Here is a 15,943-nt window from a genome sequence, read left to right as displayed (position 1 = left end):
AAGGAAAATAAAGAAAATATATGCCTGCATTTCTCAGCGTTGCGTTTTTCTGCCCAAGCCCTCTGACCTGTAGAACTATATCTCCTTAGCTAGATCAAGAGGTTTTTTAGTGATACGGCTCAATTTTATGGGCCCAGTTTTCTGCTCCAGAGCTATGCACCTTTCTTTTTTTGAAATTCACATTGTGGAGGTAATTGTTTGGGAAATAGGAGCATGGCTTCACTTGCTTTGGTTTTTAAGATCCGGCTTGGAAACTCTGTGTCAAAAATACAGGAAGGTGGGGATGATGAAAGCCCCTGGCCAATTGCAGCATCTTGGAGGTAGATTCAAGCGGACAGCCGTTTTGACAGATTTATTTTGACAGATTTATTTCCTTCACTCTCTTTCCCCCTGGTCCATCTAATAGTGCCGTGCAAAGGTGGGAAAGGAGGACCAGGTCACTGCAAATCTCTTCCACCAAGTCTCTGGTGGTAAACGCTGCTGCTGCTGCCATGGGGCAATGTGCTGATGCTATCAATGGTGCATGCAGTCCTCGAACCTCGTAGGCCTTGTGGACACAGAGTTTCAGCCAGGACGCAACAGTGGACATTCAGCCTGGCCTGGAGGACATTCACCTACCCTCCCACAGATCAGCAATTCCTTGGGCATGCAAGGAAGGGCCACAAGAGACAAACACTGGCACATCCCTTCCTGCCCACTAACACACCATCGGCCTGAATTCATAAAATCAGCATTTCGCTCAGATGACTATCTAGCCTCCGCTTAAAAACGTCCTTACCTTTCCGTCCAGCGCCATTCGTTTTCCAGTCTGGGGCTAAGAGATGGACCGGTCTAGATGTTTTAACCAGCAAGTGTTGAACGTCACGCCAGGTTAGCAAAGGGCTACACATAATGGGAGAAAGGCAGGCGGGTTAAAATGAGTCTTTGGCAGCAAATCGTAGATGGGACTTTGAAACAGCCCCCCCAAAGGAACAATGCCCAGGAGAAAAAGCCTTAAGCGTGGTCACCACTTGGGGGGTTTGGTCACGATCGCAGTTTCATGAAAAGCATTTCAAGTCGAGAACTGGATTCAAAGGCCTCTTCAATGACTAAGTGACTCACAGAGCATTCCTAAGCTGAGATATACCTTCCCGTATCCACAGACTTCAGTGCTTAGGAAGATGTATCAGCTTAGGAAATGCACCGCAAGCTGGGAGGTCCCCAGTTCAAATCACACCTCTGCCAGGAGCTTTAGGAAAGCTATTTGCCCTAAACGTCAGGCCTTCTTTACATAGGAATAATAATCCTGGTCCCATCTTATTAGTTAGGCTATTGTAAGGATTGCAACAAGGTGCATAAAAGGAACCACATGTGGGACAGGATGAGTGGCTAAGCCTGTAGGTAGAGGCCAGTTTCTTGTGTTTATGAAAAAAATCTTCCTGAAACATAAACATGGAACATCACTGACCTGTTGGATTTCTACTTGCAAGGGTTTTTTTTTAATGTAGGGGAGCATTAGAAAAATGTCATCCCTCAACTGCAGCTTCAACTCATCTTTTACAATACAAGAACCAATGTTTGAGGCTGATCCTGAATTGAGCAGTGGGATAGACTAGATGGCCTGGATGGCCCCTTCCAGCTCTAGGCTTAGAAGAAGAGGAAGAAGAAAAGTTGGTTCTTATATGCCACTTTTCTCTACCTGAAGGAGTCTCAAAGCGGCTTACAGTCGCCTTCCCATTCCTCCCCACAACAGACATCCTGTGAGGGAGGTGAGGCCGAGAGAGCCCTGATATCACTGCTTGGTCAGAACAGCTTTATGTGGAGGAGAAGTAGGGAATCAAACCTGTCTTGCCAGATTAGAAATCCCTGCTCCTAACCACTACACCACACTGGCTCTCTTAACCACCTCATTTTGTTACGCATGAAGACCGGGCTTGAAGGTGCCACATTAAAAAAAAGCTCAGTTTGAGCTAATTGTAGAATCATAGAATCATAGAGTTGGAAGGGGCCATACAGGCCATCTAGTCCAACCCCCTGCTCAACGCAGGATCAGCCCAAAGCATCCTAAAGCATCCAAGAAAAGTGTGTATCCAACCTTTGCTTGAAGACCACCAGTGAGCGGGAGCTCACCACCTCCTTAGGCAGCCTATTCCACTGCTGAACTACTCTGAAATTTTTTTTCCTGATATCTAGCCTATATCATTGTACTTGTAGTTTAAACCCATTACAGCATGTCCTTTCCTCTGCAGCCAATGGGAACAGCATCCTGCCCTCCTCCAAGTGACAACCTTTCAAATACTTAAAGAGGGCTATCATGTCCCCTCTCAACCTCTTTTTCTCCAGGCTGAACATTCCCAAGTCCCTCAATCTATCTTCATAGGGCTTGGTCCCTTGTCTCTAGTTGCAGGTGAATATCATTTCAGAGAAAGGAATAATGATTGATTTCTATCTTTATCATGTTCTGCTACCTAATCAAAGTAACTTTTGACATAGTTCTCCTCTCCATCCTACCCTCACAACAACAATCCTGCAAGGTAGGTTATGCTGAGAGTGTGTCCCCTATCAGGGTTCCATAGGAGTGTGAGGACTTGAACCTGGGGCTCTGAGATCCTAATATAACACTCTAGCCACTACCATAGTTCTCAGGTGTATAAAGATTCCCACATACACCCCTATGTTAGATTTATTATTTATTATATTTATTTATTATATTTATATACCGCCTTTCCTGAAGGCTCAGGGCGGTTTAATATTTTTAGCTGCTCTGAAGACAGCACAGCCAACATATTCACCTCTGATAGCTTTTTGCAAAACCAGAATATTTAGTAGGATTGTAATTCAAAGCTTTTGCATTCTCTTATCTTTTTTCTTCGCAGGTGTCCCTTGATGCCTCCCTAACACCTAATTTCTAATTATAATGAAGCTCTGAGCATCGAAAATTTGAATTAATTTCCTTTCTGGCCACAAAATAAAAGCGGGAGACCACTCAACATCGTTGAACGTGCTTGATCCCACGTACGTAATGGCATGTTTTATACCGAGAACGAAACAATTCCCAAATTTATTGGATTTGTAACAAAGGCTTCTCTTCCAGCTGTGTTCACACCACGCCGAGTTTCAGAACAGAGCTAATTTATCTCAGAGCATGGCCTGGGGATGAGGGAAGCGAATGCGTGGGGAAAGCCTCATCCACGAGAACCAAGCAAGCTAACGGTCTCTGCCACTGTGAACGCACAGCAGCCAGCAAGACATTAGTGACGGGTGCAGCCCTCACAGCATGGGTGGACTAAAGGCGGTCTGACGCTTGCGCTCAGAGTTCGTTGTCTGCTTCCCCGCTGTAAAAAACAGAACGGGCTGCAACATTTGGAAAGGAGAAATAAATGGAGGATGTTTAGCGATGGCCTGTAAATTTGCCATCTCCTTAGCGGAAGACAAGAGTTTAGATAGAGAAAGACGCTGAACGTTTTGGCTTTTCAGCCACTGCGACTTGTAATCGTTAAATGGGTTTCTCTGGGTTGCTATTACTCTGGTGGGGACACGACAGTAGGGAGGCAAAAGTCCCAAAGTCTTCCTTCTGACATACTCACTGGGGCGATAGGAGCCTGGGGGCAAATGAACCAACAGAACGGCATATTTTTAAACAGCTGCGAGTGAAATAACATGGCTTGGCCTTTATGCTGTGCTGGATTTCTAGGGACATCCTGGCTGACTTTGGGAGGCTGAACAGGTTAGATCTGGCAGAGTTTTCGCTACCTTCGCCTCCTTGGAGACTATTTGGGTGAAAAGGTGGTACATAAATGTTTTAGATAAATAAGTGCGCTCTTATGAGTCAATACAGCCCCACGGGAGTTTTTAATGTGTCCAGGAGAAAGGCAGGGCAAGAAACATTTTAAACAACTAAGTAAGCCTTGGGATTCTCCAATCTTGCGGAAATCCACCCTAAGGCAGTGGTCCCCAACCTTTCTGAAGCTGGGGACTGGCAGGGTAACTGCCCCGCCCGCGGATCACACATGCGCGGGGCGGGCCGCGCATGCACGCATGCGCCATGTGCGGCCAAATCACGCATGTGCGGCACTTTCGCGCATGCACAAAAGTGCCGCGCATGAGCAATTTTGGCTGTGCGTGCGCAGTGCGCGGCGTGGCCCTGATTCCCTCTCCCCGCCCTCCCACAGTAAGAAGCTTCCTGGGCTGCAAGCTTGCGGCCTGGGAAGTTTTTTACTGCGAGAGGGGCGGGGAGAGGGAGCCGCAGCCCGGCGCCATGGCCTTCGCGGCCCGGCACCAGGCTGCGGCCCGCAGGTTGGGGACCACTGCCCTAAGGCATCCCCTATTTGGTAGGTTGGGGCAGAGAGTATGGAAAAATCTCTGTTCCAGAGCCAAAGAACATGAACCAACCCTAAAAAAAACTGTGGTTGCAAACAACATCTCTTTGGCCCCATGGTAAATCAAGCTGAATACATTTGAGTTGTAGCAGTTTTACTGTGTGTGTATAAGGTGTCACCAAATCACAACCAACTTAGCGTGACCCCTTAGGGTTTTACAGGCAAGAGACATTGAAAGATGTCTTCATCACAACCCTGGAATTCCTTGGTCGTTTCCCATTCGCATACTAACCAGGGCCAACTCTGCTTAGCTTCTGTGATCAGATGAGATCAAAGTAGTCTGGTCCGTCCAGATCAGGGCATAGCTACTTTGTTGTTGTTGTTGTTGTTATTGTTGTTAGGTGCGAAGTCGTGTCCGACCCATTGCGACCCCATGGACAATGATCCTCCAGGCCTTCCTGTCCTCTACCATTCCCCAAAGTCCATTTAATTTATTACAGATGTTTATTACAACACTTATACCCCCACCTTTACTTTGGGCTCAAGGCAGCTTCCAGTAAACCTCTCCAGGATCCAATACAAACTTTTTAAACTGCTCTGGCTCCTTGGCGAAAGGGCAGAATGAATGAGATTAGGTTTGATAGGTCGATGAGAGCACTGCAGGATAATTTGGGGCATCACCTGGTGAGAACAGCCTTACCAGGTATCCACAAAGCCCACCAGAAGCACAACACAGATACGCACCCCCAAATTACAGCAGAAGTGCAGATATCCCACAACAGGCAGGAAAGAAGTTGGAAAAACACAGCACTCCAATCCTTCCTTTCTCCTCCTGCCTGCTTCACCCAGAAACCAAGATTCGAGTAGTACACGGACATCGGAGACCCACAGTTGGGCCGCCTCTGTTCTACTGCAAACCAGCATGAGTCCCCCTCTGAAAGGATTCCCAGAAACCCATTTATGGTAGAAAAAAACCCTTACTTGGCCTCCAGAGCCAAAGCAATGATTCCTGCCACCATGGGGGCAGACACGGAGGTCCCGGTGTGGCCGTCTGTGCAGCGCTTCCGCAGGTCTGTGGTAACCTAATGAGAAATGTGGATATGACCGTTACGCGGCAGATAAAGGCCCAGCAGGCAAGCTAAACATTAGACATTCCCTTTCCTCTCCCCACAGGCTGAGGCTGAGAGAGCCCTGATATTACTGAACAAGAAGAGTTGGTTCTTAGATGCCACTTTTCTCTACCCAAAGGAGTCTCAAAGCAGCTTACAGTCACCTTCCCTTCCTCTCCCCACAACAGACACCCTTGTGAGGTGGGTGAGGCTGAGAGAGCCCTGATATTCCTGCTTGGTCAGAACAGCTTTATCAGGGCTGTGGCAAGCCCAAGGTCACCCAGCTGGCTGCATGTGGAGGAGGAGCGGGGAATCAAACCTGGCTCCCCAGACTAGAAGCCTGCACTTCTAACTATTACATCCTCTGTGTGCACAGCTGTTCTGCTATTGAATGCAAGAGCCTTTTAAAGGTTATTATATTGCAATCTTTCTGTTTACATTGTGTGCCATTTAGTCATAAAAAGGAAATAAGCTATTAACATTTCCGATAAATAATTGCTGCCTGACTCAGCCTCGTCTAGAAAGTCCTTACATTAAAAACAAACTGATAATTAAAAAAGGATCCACAGGGGCTGAGTGACGGTGAGTGTGGAACATAACTGAGTCCCTGTAGAATAAGTGATTGGCCACAAATGCCCGTGCAATTGGAAAGGAGCATGAAGTCTCTGGATTACACAGGCCTGATATTAAACGGGGAATAGCCTGAACTACAGAAATGGGTTTTCAAACTGCTGCATTTCCAGCCAAAGTCCTTGCTGCGGTGCTAGACAGTGAGGGGTGGGGAGAGCTCAAACTGGAAGATCCACATCCTAAATCTGGATTTGGGTACAATTGCATTGGTGTTCTGGGTCAAGTTCAAGGTTTTGGTATTTACCTTCATGGCCATCTGCATTTCAGAGGGACCGTCTGTCTCCTTATGCCCCCACGCAAAGCTCTCTGCTCAGAGAGCATAAATAGGTTGGTGGTCTCTGGCCCTTTTCGGCCCTGGTCCCCACCTGGTGGAATGAGCTCCAAGAGGATCAGAGAGCCCATACAGAGCTGTCACAGTTCTGCAGGGCCTGTAAGATGGAGCTCTTCCACCAGGTTTTTGGCCGAGGTTAGGGCCAGAAGATCCTGGGTCCCCCTCCCTTTGTTAGGGGATTGGCATCAGCCACTGCCGCAGATATAGGCTGGCTGACCAGGATTTTGTGGAGGGTGGGAACTGGGAGGGGGGGCTTATTCCACCACTGTTAGCTATTTATTATATGCATTTTAACTGTGAGGTTTTATAGCACTTGGGGTTTTAACCGTAACCTGCTGTGAGCCAGCACTGCTGAGTGAGGAAGGAAAGAAATCTATAAACAAACAAACAAACCAACAAGCAGACTGCCCCAGCCACAACAGGCAGACAAGTTAAACAGCCTAGAGCGTCGACTTACAATCTGGCGCTCATAGAAAGCCCCGCTGCTGTAGGTTGTTGCAAGGGTGGACGCACATTCCTCCAAGTACCACGGCTTGTTGCCATTCTCGGTGGTGCTGCTGACGGAGACCGTGTAGATGCTGTTGGTGTATCCGTCACAAGAGCAGTGGTCCCCTTCTCTGCCGCCGTTCCCAGAGGCCCAGACAAAAATAGAGCCCCGCCCTTTACGGCCCTAAGTGTTTATCCAAAAAAAAAGAGGGGGGGAGGTTACACGAGGGAACTAATTCTGGGTCAAGGCCGGCCAGTCAGATTTCCCCCTCTGGCCTCTGAACAGATTTTCACGGATAAGGTTTGGAAGAGCACAGCAGTAGCTGGGGAGATCTGGCAACCAGATGCAAGTCTCCAAATGTTTTACGCAAATAAGAAAATAATAAATAAATAAAGCGTGCCTTGTCAGACTCACTGCCTGGCAATGTCTTCAGATCAAATGAAATCAAAAGCAGAAGCAAAACCGCAGGCTGGGATTTTGGATTGTGCATGCCCAGATTTGACCTCAAAATCCTTTCTGCTTAAGTGAGGTGCCACACACAACCGCAGGTGCTGGGCAGGGACCATGAAGCCCCTGGGTTGGCCAGCTATTGATCTAATGATGGGGACAAAGTTCAGAGGGGCAGGGGTATGTTGCTCCTTCACCGGGGTCAGCAGAGCCAGGATCCCCCCTCCCAACATTTAACCCAAAATGGCCTTATCATTCCAACAGCAAAGTCTTCAAGCCCCACACCATTTAATGGCATCCATTTTTGACCCAAAAAAGTGAAAAGGAAACAAACATTTGAACTAAGGTTGTGCGCCTTGGTTTGGCCACCTCGGCAATCACCGAAACCCGAGGCAGCATGTAGGAGGCCAACGCCATGGTGCAGAGAGGAGGGGCAGTGGCAGCGCACCAGTGGGTAGCCGCATGCAGGCACAGAGCTCTGCACCTGTGTGGGGCTGGCACCCCACTGCTGCCACTGCTCCTCCTGTCCTCTCCGCACTGTGGCACTGGCCTCCTGTATGCCGCCTCAGGCTTCAGGGGTTGTCGAGGCTTCCAAGCCGAGCCGAAGCGCCACATCCCTATTTCAAACCTGCCCCTCAAGGAGGCAGGGTGGGAAAAAGCAGCCCGGGAGGCAATTTGGAGTAGAAAACCAGTGAGCGAGGAGAGGGATAAGCACCCCCTTTCCCTCACCACTTCCCCATTCAGAGTCACCCTCCCCAGAAGCTGGTTTTCCACAGGGCCTGCAAATTTACCTCAGGGCTTCCAGCTGGGTAGAAACAAAGCCGCACCAGCTGCAAGGACCCAGGAGAAGGCCGTAGCTGGCTCCTGCGTAGCTGTGCCCAAAGTCCCCTATGCAAAACTCCTTATGCCAGCTAAGCCTTGATCGGTCTCCCCTACCTTCTTAATGCCCTGCTCAAACGCCTGCTTGGCCAAAGGGCCAGGCCCGTCCACCGTCCGGCCATCGTCGTCCGGCCCCCAGCTGGCGCTGTAGATGTGAATGTATTCCGGCCGGACTCCGATCGCTCTCGCTTCTACAATGTCTGTGACGTCACCGTCTAACATGCGGATACCTAACAGCAAACACATCCAAAGAAGGGGGAACAAAAACACAGGAGATCTGAGTCTTTAGGGACTGCGGTGGAAGAGCTGAAGGACAGCAGTCCAGGGCTCTTGTTCTGAAACGCTCGTGAGGAATGAAATGCCGTGTGCATCGCCGACGGCCGTATGCAAAGAGAAGATGCCTTAAGTATGCTTGGAATGAGGGTTGCCAACTTCTGTAGGCCACCCTTCCCTCCCCATAATTCGGCTGCAGTTGGTTTTGTCGGTCCTGCAGAAGAAGCAATGTGAAGCTTCTTTGAATTACAGGTTTTGTCTGAGTTTTTCTTCCAAACTTTTGGGCCCCCTGCGTCCAAACTTACCAGCATCCCACCCCTCTCAAGTGCCAAATCTGGCAGTCCGGAGGTGAGCAGGAAGTCAAGGGTCCAACATGTAGGTGAACAGAGCTCTATCTGTGCTGGAGCAATGTGAATTAAGAACAAAAGCCAGGGAGGACTCTAATGGACCAGTTTTGGCTCCTGACTTCTGCTAGGCTACAGTTCAATACAGCAGGGGTAGTCAACCTGTGGTCCTCCAGATGTCCATGGACTACAGTTCCCATGAGCCCCTGCCAGCAAATGCTGGCAGGGGCTTATGGGAATTGTAGTCCACGGACATCTGGAGGACCACAGGTTGACTACCCCTGCAATACAACACATGGACATAGTGCAGGGGGGGTTGGCCTAGATGACCCTGGAAGTCCCGTCCAACTCTATGATTCTATGATTCTTCCAAGTAATTGAAAACCAGAGCCAGTTGGGGTAATAAGTACTCTTTGGCTCACCTTAATCAAAAAAGGTGAGCCTCAGAACTCTCTGCCTGCTGTCGTTATCTGAACAGTCTTCAAGTGAGAGCCCTAAATAGACCGCCCTGCAGCAGTCCAATACAGAAGCATGAATCACCAAGACAAAAATGCGGATTGGGCCAAATCTGCAGTGCAGTGGAACCAAGGCCAAATTAATGGGTTTGTTTTTCCAAATAATTCTGACTTTTATAAAAAGTAAAATATTCATTGCTACATTAAGATATCAAAGCCTACAGGGCGGTCAAGCAGTTACTGTTTAGATTTTAGATTATCGACAGTGTCTCAACCTCCTAGGTTGAGTTTGAAAACATCGAGCAATCCCCAGCTGTGTCCCGAAGAAGAAGAGGCAAACATCTAGCTTCACGAGATGCACAAGACTGACCAAAATGAATGGGATTCATTTAGCAGCTGTTCTTGTTGGATTCTGCCCACTCTTTCTTGCAGTCGAGAATTTTTTTTAATAATAATAATACAAAGCAAGCGCAGAGGAAATAGGGAAGACAAAACTGAAAATAAAAATAAAAAAGAGAGCCCAACCTTGAAAATAATCTATAAAGTCCCAGCAGCATGAGAGCCAATCTCAAAAATTTCTGGAGGCCTGACTCATCCCTTGGCAAAGAGGCTGGGTGGATCATTTATCACAGTTCAGAGCATGGCTGTGGGTGGCAGACCATAATTTTAGTTTCCAATATAGCCACGTGCAACAGCCTCTCTCTACAAAACATAAAAAAGCAAGCATATATCTTTGCATATATTTTCCCTTTAAAGAATCCCTACAGGACAACAAGAAAAGCTGAGCAATTTCGTTATGGCTACAGCTGCATTGTGGGCAGAAGTCAACTTAAACAGATTTCCTTTCTAACGTTGTCCCTTCTTGCAGAGAACTGGTTTTTCACCAGTGCTTTCCCGAACGTTTGCAGCTGAGATTGCTGCCAGAGTGTGCTTCCTCATCACACAATTTTGTGCAGCAATATGAAATGACCTTTCTATTCTATGACTTTGGACAGTTGTACAGTCAGTAGACTGCTCCTTAGAAGGCCAGAGCCTGAAGATGAAACTCAAATACTTTGGACACCTCATGAGAAGGAAGGACTCCCTGGAGAAGAGCCTAATGCTGGGAGCGACTGAGGGCAAAAGAAGAAGGGGACGACAGAGAATGAGGTGGCTGGATGGAGTCACTGAAGCAGTCGGTGTGAACTTAAATGGACTCCGGGGAATGGTATAGGACAGGAAGGCCTGGAGGATCATTGTCCATGGGGTTGTAATGGGTCGGACATGACTTCGCACCTAACAACAACAACAACAACAGAGTCAGTGTAGTGTACTGCTTAATCTGGAAAGCCAGGTTTTATTCCCCACTCCATCCTATGCTACTGGTGACCCTGGGCCAGTAACAGTTCTCTCAGAGCTCTCTCGGCCTCATCTACCTCACCAGGTGTCTGTTGCAGGGAAGAAGAAGAAGAGTTGAAAGGTGATTGTAAGCTGCTATGCTTGCTTTTCAGTAAGAAATCTTCTCATCTCTTCTTGGTATACCCTGCCACAAATGTTTAAGGTGCTACTGGAGCTACTTGCTCTTTTCTTGATGCTTGGATTTGTTTGCATTTATTTTTGCATTGTAAGCCACTTTGAGCCTGGACCTGGATGGCCAAGGCTAGTCTGATCTTCTCAGAAGCTAAGCAGGGTCAGCTCTGGTTACGACTCGGACATCACTATGGAAGATCAAAGAGAGGCAATGACAAATTACCCCTATTCAGCCAAGCTGAAAGTCCTAGTTCTGAACACCTGGGGTGAGAACTAGTGTTTAGGCACCAGGCATCCATCCAACCCTTCCAAGAGAACAACTGCTGAACGCCTGTGATCTCTTTGGCAAAGCATTCCCCTCCCTTTAAGTCCTACTTATCGCTTCAGTCGTAGCAAGGGCTGCCCCAATTGCTGGCGGCTAGAATGCAAGGTGCAAAGCGATACACTAAAAAGTGAGGTACACAATAAATGCAGCTACCTGAACAGTTTGCTTCCTGGATCATTTAACTCAATCCACGGATGTTTCTTGCATGCTGCAGAGTGTGACCAGCCCTGGCACCCACAGCTTCAAAACTTGGCAAGGGTGCTTTCTAACGTGACTCACTTTTTAAATGAGCTCTGATTCATGAAATGTTCTGGAATAAATTTTGTTAATATTGCAGGTGCCCCCAGACTTTAACTTAACTCCAAACAGGCTCACATGGATAATTCTACAGTTGCCTGTTTACCTGTTTATGGGAGAAGTTTTTAAAGAGAGACGTGGTTATTTAGAAAAATTTACAGCCTGCTTTTCTCCCAGACAGAGACCAAGAAACAGCTTTCTATCCTGTCCTCCCCTATGCAGGTCACAACAACCCTGTGAGGCAGAGGCACAGCGACTGGCTCAGAGTCACCCTGTCATGGCTGAGCGGAGATCTGAACCTGGGTCTGACACTGTTGAAGACTACACACTACTTAAATCAAATGGAACATTTTGTTGTTAATGGTAGCTCCAGTCCTATATTCTACTCTGAGCCTGCTTTGTAGTTCTCAGACATATCTCCCACTGTCTGAACCATTCCTCAGACGGCTTTCTACCAGCCTTAATAAAGCAAACAGGGCCGTGCATATAAGACAGAGAAAAACACATCCCCTTAACTCCATGACCACATTGCATCTGATGTTGTTAGCCCAGCCAGTCATCAAAGCCTCACAGAAGCACAATTGCAGGGGAATCTACGGTTTGTCAGACAGAAGTAGAGGTTAAAGAGAGGAGATGGGAAGGAGACGGAATAAATCAGCCATTTCCCACAGTGTAAGCAATAAAAAGCCTCCGTTGGTGGATGGCTTTAAAGAGCCGGTGGAAAAGAAGAAAGATGGTCTGGCGTTCCTCTTTCTGTTTATTGAGCAGTAAATGTATTTTGCCCTCAGCAAAGAAGGGAAGGAAATGGGAGAACAATGAAAGAGCTGCGAGGGGAAAAATTAGATTGCCATTTCCAGAGTCTGATAGACGGGACTCCCCACCGAGCAGAGCTTGCTCTCCCTTGCTTTGGGTTTTTAGCCATTCCCACTGACTCCTGGTGAGTGTACCATTTATTTTATGGATGTACGCCCCACCTTTCTCCCCACCGGGGGCCCAAAGAAGCTTAGGTCAATTCTCTTTCCCTCCATTCCCCCCTCGCAACCAGCCAGTGTGGTGCAGTGGCTATGAGCGGCGGGCTTTAATGTGGAGAACTGGGTTTGATTCCCCCCTCTTCCTCCCCATGAATTCTGCGGGTGACCTTTGGGCCTGTCCCAGTTCTCCCTCATCCCCACCTCCCTCACAAGGGGACTATTGTGGGGAGAGGACAAGAAAGGCAGGTGTAAACTGCTTTAGGACTCCTTAAGAGGAAGAAAGGTAAGAAAGCTTCTCTAGAAGAAGGGTTGGTTCTTCTATGCCACTTTTCTCTACAAGAGGGAGTCTCAAAGGGGCTTACAATTGCCTTCCCTTTTCTCTCCCCATCACAGACACCCTGTGAGGGAGGTGGGACTGAGAAAGCTCTGGGACTGGCCCAAGGTCACCCAGCTGGCTGCATGTAAAGGAGGAGTGGGGAATCAAACCCAGCTTTCCACTGCTCTTAACCATGACACAAGCTGGCTACTTTTTTTCTTCTCTTCTATAAGAATTCTGTGAGGTAGTTGAGGCTGAAAGATGGCAGCCAACCCAAAGTCACCCAGTGGGCTTCCATGGCAGAGTGGGCACTCGAACTCAAGTCTTCCCGATTCTAGTTAATGCTCTAATCTGGGGGGGGGGGCATGGTGCTGGCCATGGGTATCTTGGCATCTACCAACACCTTTCCTGTTTTTAGAAATGGGGTGGGGCCAGGTGGGGTTTTTGACCAGCAAGCTTCTGACTGGTCGCTAGAAATCACATTGGCCATGCATACTGAAAAAAGCATTGCTTTTGGGAACATCAGATGTGGGTAAGTAAATATTTTAAAAGGCACCCATGTCATTTTGTGGTTGGCTTCACCTCCCGTGGCAGCCATTTTGTATTTGTGGCCGCTCTCCCTGTGTCAGAATTCTATAGGTGTCCACTGACTCAAAAAGGGTGGAGATCTCTGGTCTAACCACTATGCCAGCTCTCTGTCACTTGCTGTCTGCTTCCTCTGACCACACAGAAATAAACTCTCAGTCATTTAACAATGCTTTTTTAAAAAAGGCCACCTGAAATCCTCAAGACAAATCCTGGGGTGCAGATTAACAAGCAGGCGCTTGCGAGACTGTTCCAGGGAAAAGGCACGCAGGTTCCAAGCCTAGCTGCTATATGCCACAAGCCCCTTGGCGCAACACATGACTGCATTCACAGGGACGTCAACGCAATTTGTTAAGCATTACCATCACCACAGGCCTCCCCATCACAGAACCGACAAAACTTAAGAAGGCAGTAAAATGCAATCACAATACTGAAGAATACAATTATAAAAATGCAGGGGAGGGTTGGCCAGGAGAGAAATAAAATACAGACGTGTCTGCTTTAAGAACTGACACGCACGCATGGTTTCCTGAGCTCAAGAGGCAACAACATTAGGGGAGCAACCCTAAATGGAAGGAGTGACTGGTTTGTATCCACCAATAAAAAACTAAGATGGTTCTCTACTGCAGGGGTAGTCAACCTGTGGTCCTCCAGATGTCCATGGACTACAATTCCCATGAGCCCCTGCCAGCAGGGAGAGCCGCTCAAGGCAGTGGAGGAAAAGGGGGTACATGGCCTCTCCTCCCACACAGCACCGTCCACAGAGGACGGCGCAAGCTGAAGGGGTGTACAATATCAGGCAGCCTTTTGCCGTGATCTTCTGTAGGCACACGGCAAGGCAGGTTTAGCTCTTGGTCAGGGGTAGTCAAACTACAGCCCTCCAGATGTCCATGGACTACAATTCCCAGGAGCCCCTGCCAGCGAATGCTGGCAGGGGCTCCTGGGAATTGTAGTCCATGGACATCTGGAGGGCCACAGTTTGACTACCCCTCTATCTCTCTGGTGATGTCCCATTCCCACTGAGGAGACTGGCGGCCACTGTCTCAGCTGCCAAGGAAGGGAAGAGGGGAGCTGAACACCAACAGGATGCTGCAAGGAAATGTCCGTACCTCCAATTCTGGCATTGTACGCGATGCCCACAACACAATTCGAGTTATTCGCCGCTGCCGCTACTTCTCCAGCACAACGAGTCCCATGCCTAGGAAAAGAATTCACAGTGAGGTTATGCGGGAAACACGCCTGTATTCAAAACAGCAGGCCTGCTTCATGCTAGAGATCTATCCTTATTTAATAAACTCTGTTTCCTTTCTTGCTCTCTCAGCCCCCCCCCCTCCCTCACAGGGTGTCTGTTGTGGGGAGAGGAAAGGGAAGGGGATTGTAAGCCGCTTTGAGCCTCCTTCGGGTAGAGAAAAGTGGCCTATAAGAACCAACTATTTTTCTATTGAAAACTATGGTTTCGACAGAGGAATGGAGGGCTTTTTAACCCCCTTACTTCATCCTGTTTCTCTTGTCTGAAAATGCTCTCCCTGAACTTCTTTTACCCACAGCACGTGTGGGGAGGGAGGGGGGGGGAGGAAGTCTTTTGCAGCTATGAACTAGGTAATGCTCAACGTGCAATTCCAGCCAGGGAATAAACGGGCAACTCTGTCACTCCCCTGGTTTCCTCTGTGCAACACGAGCCTCCGAATGCACACACCTGCTTTCAGAAGTTTCAAAAGTGTGCCAGAATTTCCAACCACTAATCCACACAGTTAGCAAAACATTTAAAAAATGAACTTCACTAAGGGAGAGAATTCACAGAAGGTCCGTGTTGTTTTGTTTTCATTTTTAAAGACTCTGGCCTCATCAAGCAAGTCTGGAGAACACATTTTGCCTCCCGGCCTGCCATCTGCAAATTTTGCCGCACCAAATACGAGCCCGAGAGGTACATTGACTGACTCCCCACCCCCACCCCAAACAGCAAATCTGCACAAAGAACGCAGCTCAGTTCAGCTCAGACATCACACTAAACCAGGATTAAGAGAGCTTATCTGAGTTTAGGCACAAAATATGAAACAACCATACGGTTACCCAGCAAAGTCGACGAAGAAATTGTGCTTAGGGTTGGGTTACCACGAACCACACTTTTGTAATCTACGGCCTAAGATGAAATCTGAATTAACAGCAAAGGAATCTAAATGTGCTTCAAGACCAAAGAGATTTCCACGGTATAACCTTTTGAGAATCAGGTATCTGGAGCATTTGCTCCACAAAGCGTACCTGCCAGAAATCTTGTCTGTCACTAAGGTCTTAGTGAATCTTGCTCTGACTGCAAACCAACACAGCTGCCCCTCCAAAACAATCTTGAAGCAGTCTGAAAATTGGATGCATGTATGAAGCACCTGTAGCTACTAATGTGTCATAAATTCCCAATAGACTCCAAGAGTGGGAAGGAGCCATCCAGGCCACCTAGTCCCACCCCCTCCTCAGTGCAAAATCAGCCTCAAGCATCCAGGAGAAGGATCTGTCCACCCGCTGCTTGAAGACGGCCAGTGAGGGGGAGCTCCCCGCCTCCTTAGGCAGCCCATTCCACAGCTGAACTACTGTGAAAAGAACTAACATGTACTGTATTGTACCAGCATTTCGGTGGATTGTGAGCTGCAAACTCCTCTTGTAAACTGCTCTGAGCTACAAGGGAGAGTGGCATA

At 48.1% G+C, this 15,943-nt stretch overlaps 1 protein-coding gene across 1 annotated transcript in view; it reads right to left on the bottom strand.

The window, feature by feature from the left end:
* Positions 1-15,943, bottom strand: part of PCSK6 (proprotein convertase subtilisin/kexin type 6) — a 91,899-nt gene that overhangs the window by 43,980 nt on the left and 31,976 nt on the right. The window contains exons 6-10 of the mRNA XM_077317465.1: positions 14,366-14,454; positions 8,239-8,411; positions 6,826-7,038; positions 5,280-5,380; positions 779-882 (exon numbers count right to left, since the gene is read on the bottom strand). Coding sequence (XP_077173580.1) covers positions 779-882; positions 5,280-5,380; positions 6,826-7,038; positions 8,239-8,411; positions 14,366-14,454 — 680 coding nt within the window. The remainder of the gene's footprint in view (positions 1-778; positions 883-5,279; positions 5,381-6,825; positions 7,039-8,238; positions 8,412-14,365; positions 14,455-15,943) is intronic.

This window comes from Paroedura picta, chromosome 18 (genome assembly GCF_049243985.1).
Source record: "Paroedura picta isolate Pp20150507F chromosome 18, Ppicta_v3.0, whole genome shotgun sequence".
Lineage (NCBI taxonomy): Eukaryota > Metazoa > Chordata > Lepidosauria > Squamata > Gekkonidae > Paroedura > Paroedura picta.
This window is presented reverse-complemented; position numbering and strand designations above follow the sequence as displayed.